At 37.6% G+C, this 10,449-nt stretch overlaps 1 protein-coding gene across 1 annotated transcript; it reads left to right on the plus strand.

Moving 5' to 3' along the window:
• Window positions 1-6,582: 6,582 nt before the first annotated feature.
• LOC135231588 (tigger transposable element-derived protein 1-like) lies at window positions 6,583-8,464 on the plus strand (the record flags this gene model as incomplete). Its single annotated transcript, XM_064287448.1, is given in 3 exon segments — window positions 6,583-6,817; window positions 6,820-8,313; window positions 8,316-8,464. Coding segments are annotated over 3 exon segments (1,878 nt in total), but the record flags the coding sequence as incomplete, so codon positions are not given.
• Between the last annotated feature and the right edge of the window lie 1,985 nt (window positions 8,465-10,449).

Raw genomic sequence — 10,449 nt, forward strand, 5'->3', positions numbered from 1 at the left:
TTTATGTTTGTAGTAGGTGCTAAGGTATTTTAAAATGAAGTTGTTACTTCTGAGACATTAACACAGTAATGATTAAAGGCACTTTCTCCAAAAGATAAAATTCAGTAGTAAATGGTGCTTCTAAATGCCAAACATCTTAATATCATTAAAAAAATTGCACTGAAGTACAAAAACTATTTAAATTTGAAAAAAAGGGGGAAAAGGAAAGGAAAAGAGAATAAGAAGGAGAGTATTAGTAATAACATTTTAGAATTGCAAAATATTTTTGTCTTATTTGAAAGCTAGCTAAGCTTATTGATATGAAAAGTAACTTATTTGATACGGAAACAGACATTTAAATTAAAAACATATTTTGACTATAAAATCATTCTGATTATTTGAGCAAGTTTATGTAGATATATATTTCACTTTTAATTTATTCCCTAAATTGTATCTAAACTCTACTAAATTATATAGGAAAGTATAATTAGCTAAAACCTCAAAGATTATTATTAGTTGCAAGCAGGCAGACAAATCAGAGGATCAGGTAACAGAATTCTACAGACCTTGAGGGGTCTTCTAGTCCAGCTTCTCATGCGATTCGAGAATCTCTTTTACAAGCATCCCTGAGCATTGGCCATTCAGGCTCTGCCTAATTGTGCCCAGCGATGGCAGGTTCACACTCTCACATGGCAATTTGTTTGGCACAATATTTTATATTTACTCTTCATAATATGGGTAATGTACGTCTGCTAATGAAAACTATGGCTTTTGAAAAATTAGGTAATCTAGATTTTTTTCGAAAATACAAATTCAATTAAACTTGAAAAACCAGTTATCTAACGTGGACATCGGGATCTTAACATCTAGGAACTCATTGTCTTATAAGGAGAAAGACACAAAACAAATAATTAGAACACAGCGTAATAAGTTCAGTAGTAGAAGTATGCAGACGGCACAGAGGCAGCCGTGAGAAAGGTGTAGTTAATTTATAAGGACATGTCTTGTGGCAAGAAAAGCTTCATTGGGCAGCTAATACTGGAGATGAATGATAAGGCAGAAGGAAATGTAAGGCAGAACAAAGAGCACATGCAAAGGCACTGAGGTCCAAATAACAATATGTGTGGGAAATTGCAAGGCAGAGACCAAATTAAGGATCCCCTTCCTTTATTTTAATTGTTGTTTTTCATATCTAAATCTAACTAATATCTTTTTGTTAAATTCCAACTCGCTGAATGATTTATTCTTTTATTCTACAAATACACATGGAGTGCCATCTATGTTCTAGGCATTATTGTAAGTGCTGAACATAGAGGAATGAAAAAACACACAAATCTTTGCTCTTACAAAGCTGACATTCTAGTGGAGAGTTGAGGCAATAAGCATAATAAATAAGGGCAATACTATATGTACAACATTAGATAATGATCAAATTACAAGGAAAGATATAAAGGAAAGGGAGACAGAAAGCTAGGAAAGGGGAGAGGTGTTAAAATTTTAGATCTGATGGCAAGTGGGGTCTCAACGAGTAAAGACCTGAAGGAACAAATAGCAAACCACTTGTCTCTTTGGGGTTGACCTTTCCAGGCAGGAAGAATGGAAAAGATCTTCAGGGCAGAGTATGCCCGGTATGTTCAAGGAACAACTGGAGGACAATGTGGCTGAAAAGGAATTAGCAAAGAAGAGAGCAGTATGAGATCATAGAGAAGAGGTGGCTTTGCACGTCATGGAAATAAATCCGAGATTTTATTTTCAGTGAAATGAAAAGTTTTTGGAGGATTTTGAGTAGAAGGATAATGTGACATTATTCATCTTATAATATGGTAATTTTAGCTGCTCTGTTGAGAATAGATCAAAGCTGCCATGGACAAAAGGGAGAACATTTTAAGAGGGTGGATATTGCTATTGCAATAATCTAAGTCAGAGTTATTGGTGGCTTGGACTAGGATGGTAGTAGTAAAATGGTGAAAACCAGTTCTAGTCTGGGTATGTTTGAAGGTAGAGCAAGAAAGATAAGCTGAAGGGTTGGATCAGGTCAGGGGAGAAAGTCATAGATGACTTTAAAGTGAACAACTGAATGAATGGAGTTGCTTTTAAGTGAGATTGGGAACACCTCAAAATGATAAAGTTAATGAGGGAATATCAAAAGCTTTTATAAGTTTGAGATGTTGTTGTTGGCTGCTGTCGAGCTGACTCTGACTCATGGTGACTTGTGCACAACTGAACAAAGTGCTGCCCTGCCCTGTGCCATCCTCACAGTCATTGCAGTTTGAACATTTGTGATCCACAGTGTTTTCACTGGCTAATATTTTGAAAGTAGATCACCATGTCTTTGTAGCTATTCAAGAAAAATATCGATCAGACAGTTGGACATACAGGCCTGGAGTTCTGGGAAGAAGCATAGCCTGAAAATACAAATTTGAAAGTCAACAGCATATAGTCCCATACAGTAGATGATATTTAAAACCATGAAACTAGATGAATCACCAAGCGAATGAGAGTAGATAAAATACAGAAGTAGTCCAAGGACTATTCTCTGGGGCACTTCAACCCTTACAGGTTAGAGAGTTGAGGTAGAACCAGCAAAGGAAACTGAGGAGCGGTCAGAAGACAAGTGGAAAAGGTCTAAACAGTGGTTTCATGAAAACCAAGTGAAAAATGTGTTCAAGAAGGAGAGAGAACAAAACTGTCTCAGATACTTTAAATAGGTCAAATAAAATGGGAAATGAAAATTGACCATTGGGTTGAACAACATAAAAGTCATTGGTAATCTTGACAAATGGAGATTTGGTGGACTGGTGGGAGGGAGAAACCTAATCACAGTAAATTTTGGAGACAAGAGGAGGAAATCAATTTGGGGCAGTGAATATAAGCAATTTTCTTTTTCTTTTTCCCCCATGAGATTTTCTGTGAAAGAAAGGAGAGGACTGAGGGTAGTACTGAGATGAGACTGAGTCAAGATGATTTCATTTACTTGTTTGTTAAGGTGGCAGTAATTTATGTAAACAGAAATGAGTCAATATTAAAATTGAAAATCGTTACTCAGGAGAGAGATGGCAAAAATTGCAAGAGCAATGTTCTTGAGTAGATGAGAGCAACTCATGGAAGCAGCAATCATGAAATCAAAAAGACACATTGCATTGAGCAAATCTACTGCAAAAGACCTCTTTAAAGTGCTGAAAAGCAAAGATGTCACCTTGAAGACTAAGGTGTCCTGACCCAAGCCATGGTGTTTTCAATTGCCTCATATGCATGTGAAAACTGTATGATGAGTAGGGAAGACTGAAGAATTGATGCCTTTGAATTGTAGTGTTGGAAAAGAACATTGAATATACCATAGGCTGCCAAAAGAATGAACAAATCTGTTATGGAGGAAGTACAACCAGAATGCTCCTTAGAAGCAAGGATGTTGAGACTGTGTCTCACATACTTTGGAATGTTATTGGGAGGGATCAATCCCTGGAGAAGGACATCATACTTGGTAAAGTAGAAAATCAGTGAAAAAGAGGAAGACCCTCAAAGAGATGGATTGACACAGTGGCTGCAACAATGGGTTTAAGCATTAACAATGATTGTGAGGATGGTGCTGGACCAGGCACTTTTCCTTTCTGTTGTATACAGGGTCGCTATGAGTTGGAATGGATTTGAGGGCACCTAACAACAACGACAAGATGAAAGGGGTTGGGCTCAAGTGGACAAGTAAGTGAAGGTTTTGTCACACTAGGAGTCAATTCTCCATGTGTTTCTCATGTTTCTGTGTGTCTTGTGAGCCAAGGCATTTACTGATTTTTATTTTTTTGTCTTGGACAATATTCGTAAGGATGTTTGTACACTGGAGAGCTTTGGGAGTTAGAGATAGTATCAACCTTTAGAGAGAAAACAGGTTTTCTTACTGCCCAGTTTAGTAAATAATGCTTTCCTCTGGGACAAGGGTCAGGTGAGTTTGCTCTGCTCAAAGTCTGTTATAAAATAGTTAGGTTCCCCAAGCTCAAAGCTCCACTCCTGCAATGCAACTGAGTGTGTGTATAGAAGTCACCTGAGCCTCGTTTCTGTATGGGAACTGGGGCTTAGAGAACCATCACAAGAAAATGACAATGGTCTGGTTACTGTGATTTCTATGAGATACAAACTGCCCTTTGTGTCCAATCCAAGAGTCTTGTGTCTTTTTAACACTCATGAAACTGCAGCTGATTAACTATTTAGCTTGCTTATATGTAAAATCCCAGGGTACTCATAGTTCTTGACAAACCGTAGCAAGAAATCTGGGCCATTTTCCACATTAATATTTGGGTAGGGAGAGTTTATGGGCACAGTTGTAGGTGGGTGGATATGATGGCTTCAGTTTTCTCAGTGAAATCTGAAACAAAAGCATTTGGCTTTTCAAGACCCAATTATTTTCTGCTTAAAATTTTTTTTGATATCACATGTTTTCATTAATGGAATGCATACTGAATCATCGAGTATGTTTGAGTATTTGGTAGGTACTGTGGACATTTTTCTTACCTCATCCCACCAATGCTATCCTCAGAGTTCAGAGGCACATATGTGTCCCACTAATTCTACACCCCCTTCAGAGTCCAGTGGGACATATATGTCCCAAAAAAGTGTTATCAAAATCTATATTTTTAAAACCAAAAATTGATTCAGTACCACCTCATCCAATACCACGTAAAAACAGTAATGTGCAGCACATGTCCATTTTTTCCATTTCAAACTTTCATACAGGCCTCCACCTGCCAGCAACAAGCACTATCAGTGGGACAGCAACTTCCCAAAATGCACCACAGGTGGAAAACATATGTGGGCAATGGTATATCCCAATGGTCATGAAAAGGCTTTAGACAGTAAGGATGGAGGAGAAAATGTAGATATTTTGGAAGGAAAGAAGTGTAGAATGGTTGTTTAGGAGAGTTAGAGTGTGAATGGACTAGGGAAATATAACATTATCCTGGGTGGTGTTAATGGCTACTTGGTCATGAATTTAAAGCCAACTACGTAACATGATTGTGACTAGTTTAGCTGCAGCTATGTTTAGCTGTGGAGGTGCAGGCATAGGTTTAGTTGTATAGGGTGAGGATTTAGCCAAAAAAGCAAGGGAGAGTCAAGGGAACTGAGAACCTGAGCAAGAAAATGATTGCATGTATTGAACTACAGAACTGGCTAAAGAAGTTAGTGAGGGCATCAAAGGGGGGATCAACAGGGAAAAGGTGGTAGGATGGATGGATTTTAGATCTCATTCTCAGAGAGATCGAAGTACTTTGAACTTGGGATACTAGAAGAAGTGAGCTGGGAAGATTATTCTGGTTACCTATTCCTCCCAGTATTCTAAATTCTGTGATTTTTTTTTTTTTTTTTTTACATCCTGATATTTTCTAAATGCTTTGCTCAAGTCAAGATAGTAGTGTTTATTCCAGTCTCTTAATGTCAGAGTGACATTATTAAAAAGACAAATAAAGTCTGTGGTATGACTTATTTTTAGAAAAGTGATGTTGGTTTCTTTTCATTATATTTGCATTTCTTTTCAAATGTTCACAAAACATCTCTTTTAGTATGCTCCTGATTATTGATATTAACCTGACAGGTCTTTTATTTATAGGATTCGAGTCTTCCAGGTCACTGGTTTGCAAACATTTTTGATAGTGCACCTCTTACAGTAAAATATTTTTATGAATTTGTGTCCTCCTCTATGCTTACTTATGTATAAATTATATTCTAGTATTAAAACATAAATATAATTAAATATTAATATGATAAATATATTAGACCACTTGGTCAATTATAGGAATTTGAGAAAGAATGAACTGAAGTTGAATGCAACATTATTTGCTTTATTTTATTTTCAGTGCAAAAACCTTTTCTTCTCATTTAATTTTAATAATTATACTTAATATTAATAACAATACTAATAATATTTTAGTGAAAGTATTAGATCTGACAAAATTATTATTGTTTTTAACTCATAAGTGTCTGACAAGAGATTTGCTCAAGGAGGAATGAAGGTCTTAACACTTCCATTCTCAAATTTTTCAGTTGTACTTGCATTGATAGGATTGCGTTTAAATCTGTGTCTCCCTTGCAGGAGTCTTCTTGGACTGGCTGTCTATTTAGTGAGGGTGAATTTTGTTAAACTAGACAATGTAATCTGTAAATCTGCTTAACTGGTGCACTTACACTGCAGTACTTCAAATATGAACAAAAGCTACTTGTCTTATTGAACTCCCTGTATTCCAACAGGATGTCTCAACAAACCATACAACACTTATGATTACCTCACATTTGGGCTCAGTGAGAATGTTGTTGTTAATCTGTACAGGCATACCTTGTTTTATTGTGCTTTATTGCATTTCACAGATTTGTGTTTTTAACAAGTTGAAGGTTTGTAGCAACCCTGCATCGAGCAAGTCTATTGCCACCATTTTTCCAAAAGCATGTGCTCATTTCGTGTTTCTGTGTCCCATTTTGCTAACTCTCACAATATTTCAAACTTTTCCATTATTATTATTTCTGTTATGGTGATATGTGATCACTGATCTTTGATTCTTATGGGGCGCCACAAACCATGCCCAAATAAGATGGGGAACTTAATTGATAAATGTGTGTGTTCTGACTGCACCACTGACAAGTCGTTCCCTCGTCTCTCTCCCTCTCCCCCAGCTTCCCTATTCCCTGAGACAAGACAATATTGAAATTAGGCCAATTAATAACCTTACGGTGGCTTCTAAGTGTTCAGGTGAAAGGAAGAGTCACTCTTCCCTCACTTTAAAACAAAAGATAGAAATGATTAAGCTTAGTGAGGTAGGCCTGTCGAAAGCCAAGACAGGCCAAAAGCTAGGCCTCTTGTGCCAGTTAGCCAAGTTGTGAATGCAACAGAAGAGTTCTTGAAGGAAATTAAAAGTGTTACGCCAGTGAACACACAAATAATAAGAAAGCAAAACAGCCTTATTGCTGATATGGAGAAAGTTTTAGTGGTCTGGATAGAAGATCGAATGAGCCACAACATTCCTTTAAGCCAGATCTTACTCCAGAGCAAGGCCCTAACTCTCTTCAATTCTATGAAGGCTGAGAGAGGTACGGAAGCTGCAGAAGAAAAATTTGAAGCTAGGAGAGGTTGGTTCATGAGGTTTCAGGAAAGAAGCCATCTCCATAACACAAAGGTGCGAGGTGAAGCAGCAAATGCTGATGTAGACGCTGCAGCAAGTTCTCCAGAAGATCTAGGTAAGAAAACTGATGAAGGGGGCGACACTGAACAACAGATGTTCAGTGAAGACAAGACAGCCTTATACTGGAAGAAGATGCCACCTAGGACTTCCACAGCTGGAGAGGAGAAGTGGATGCCTGACTTCAAAGCTTCAAAGAACACGCTGACTCTCTCGTTAGGGGCTCATGCAGCTGATGACTTTAAGTTGAAGCCAATGCTCATTTGCCATTGGGAAAATCCTAGGGCCCTTAAGAATTATGTTAAATCTATTCTGCCTGTGCTCTATACATGGAACGACAAAGCCTGGATGACAGCGCATCTGTGTAGAACACGGTTTAATGAAAATTGTAAGCCCACTGTTAAGAACTGCTCAGAAAAAAAGATTCCTTTCAAAATATTACTGTTCATTGGCAGTGCACCTGGTTACCCAAGAACTCTGATAGAGATATACAAGGAGATTCATGTTGTTTTCACGCCTGGTAACACGACATCCATTCCACAGCCCATAGATCAGGGAGTAATTTCAACTTTCAAGTCTTATTATTTAAGAAATACATTTTGTAAGGCTATAGCTTCCATAGAGAGTGAGTCCTCTGATGAATCTGGGCAAAATAAATTGAAAACCTTCTGGAAAGGATTCACCATTCTAGTTGCCATTAAGAACATTTGTGATTCGTGGGAGGAGGTCAAAGTATCACCATTAACAGGAATTTGGAAGAAGTTGATTCTGGCCCTCATGGATGGCTTCGAGGGGTTCAAGACTTCAGTGGAGGATGTAACTGTAGATGTGGTGGAAATAGGAAGAGAACTAGAGTTAGAAGTGGAGCCCGAAGATGTGACTAAACCTCCGCAATCTCATGAGAAAAGTTTTACAGATGAGGAGTGGCTTCTTGTGGATGAGCAAAGAAAGTGGTTTCTTGAGAAGGAATCTACTCCTGGTGAAGATGCTGTGAACTTTGTTGAAATGACAACAAAGGATTTAGAGTATTACATAAATTCAGTTGACAAAGCAGCAGCAAGGTTTGAGAGGATCGACTCCAATTTTGAAAGAAGTTCTACTGTGGGTAAAATGCTATCAAACAGCATCACATGCTACAGAGAAATCCTTCATGAAAGGAAGGGTCAATCTATGTGGAAACTTCACTGTTGTCTTGTTTTAAAAAATTGCCACAGTCACCCCAACCTTCAGCAACCACCACCCTGATCAGTCATCAGCCATCAACACCGAAGCAAGACCATCCACCAGCAAAAAGATTATAACTCGCTGAAGGCTCAGGTGATGGTTAGTATTTTTTAGGAATAAAGTATTTTTTAATTAAGGTATGTGAACATTGTTTTTTTAGACATAATGCTATTACACACTTAAATGACTACAGTAGTGTGTAAAAATAACTATTATATGCACTGGGAAACCAAATAATTTGTGTGATTCACTTTATTTGATATTCACTTTATTGAGGTGGTCTAGAACTGAACTCACAATACCTTTGAGGTATGCCTTTATATTAAATATTAATATAGCTTGATATTTTTCTTATTTTAGGATAAAAAATATAAAGAAATATTCTAACATTTTATTTCAAACCCAAGTGGATTGTCTTATGTCTCTCCTACCATGGAGACCACTGTCTTAGTCTGTCAAACTCAGGAGAGAATAAACTTTCTCGTTCACTTCTCTGTTTGTCACATCTATGCTGTTGTTGTCAGCTGCTGTTGAGTCAACCTCCGACTCATGGCGAACCACTGCACAAAGGAACTAAACACTGCCTCATCCTGCACCATCCCCATGATTGGTTTTGTAACGAACCATTGTGGCCCATATGGTTTTCATCGACTGATTTTTGGAAGTAGATCGCTAGGCCTTTCTTTCTAGTCTGTCTTGGTCTTGAAGCACTGCTGAAACCTGTTCAGCTATGTGCTTAATAAATACTTGGTGAATGAATAAAACCACATCCTCTTCCTGATTTAAAAATTAAGAACCTGCTTGTTTTCAGTATTTTTTTTTTCCTTTTTATTTGTTTTTTCTTGTGCTTTTGATGAAGGTTTACAGGGCGAATTAGTTTCTTATTAAACAATTAATACACACATTGTCTTGTGACATTGGCGCCCAACCCCATGGCACGTCAACAGTCTTCCCTTCTTGACCTTGGATTCCCCATTTCCATTCCCCCAGCTTTCCTGTCCCCTCCTGCCTTGTCTTCCTTGCCCCTGGGCTGGTGTGCCCATTTAGCTACACATAATATTGTTTGTTTTATTGGCCTGTATTTTGACATATTTTTGCCTTCTTTATTTCTCATATGTTTCTCATTATAAATCATATCTGCTTATCTCTTCATCATTCTGAAATAGAACATGGCTAAATCTAATCCCATATAGGACTTAACTGAAAATTTATGGACAAACCCCATTTTAAAACAGTCCCCTCCTGTGTGTAATGACTGGCTACCTCCTGTTGTTTTCTGCTTTTGTCCATACTATTCTAACATATTTTCCTTTTAATGTGTTCAAAGCAATGTACATACAGCATACCAAAAAAAAAAAAAAAACCTTTTGCTGTCCAGTGGATTCCAACTAATAGAGACCTTATAATTTAACATAGTATGTTATAAAAATTAAATTCCATAACTCTAAGTCCATTCCAGTTTACCCAACATGTTATCCAGGAATAAATTTAGGTACTTTTTCCTTTTCTAGTCCTTCCCCCCAACCCCCGCCCAACTCTCAGAAACTTTTGGGCTATCTGAAAAATGGGCAATAATGTGCTGACACCTTTCTTACTGGCATAGTTTTCATTAATAGAAAAGTAATTTCATTTACACAAAGAACATATGGTGAGCACTTATTTAGTGGATGCTGAAATTAATGTCCCTGAAACTTCGTTCCTTAGTATGTGTCCACCTCATTAGCCTGTTGCCATCGAGTCTACTCTGACTCATAGTGACCCAGTGTTTGCCAGAGTAGAACTAGGCTCCATAGGGTTTTCAAAGGCTGATTTTTCTAAAGCAGATCACCAGGCCTTTCTTCTGAGGTGCCTCTGGGTGGATTCAAACCTTCAAACTTGTGGATAGCTGTGGAGTGTTGACCATTTTCACCACCCAGGGATTCCTCATTAGTACTTACTAAAAAGGTTTGGAAAGTTTTTTTTTTTTTTTGACATAACTTCCTACTCACTTTTTGTTGTGGTTCTCATCTCCACTCTTTCAATACCTACAGGCATCTTTAGACCCCATCATTGATTGAATGTATTTGTCATCCTAGATGATTTTTAAATT

Source organism: Loxodonta africana, chromosome 6 (genome assembly GCF_030014295.1).
Source record: "Loxodonta africana isolate mLoxAfr1 chromosome 6, mLoxAfr1.hap2, whole genome shotgun sequence".
NCBI classification, from domain to species: domain Eukaryota; kingdom Metazoa; phylum Chordata; class Mammalia; order Proboscidea; family Elephantidae; genus Loxodonta; species Loxodonta africana.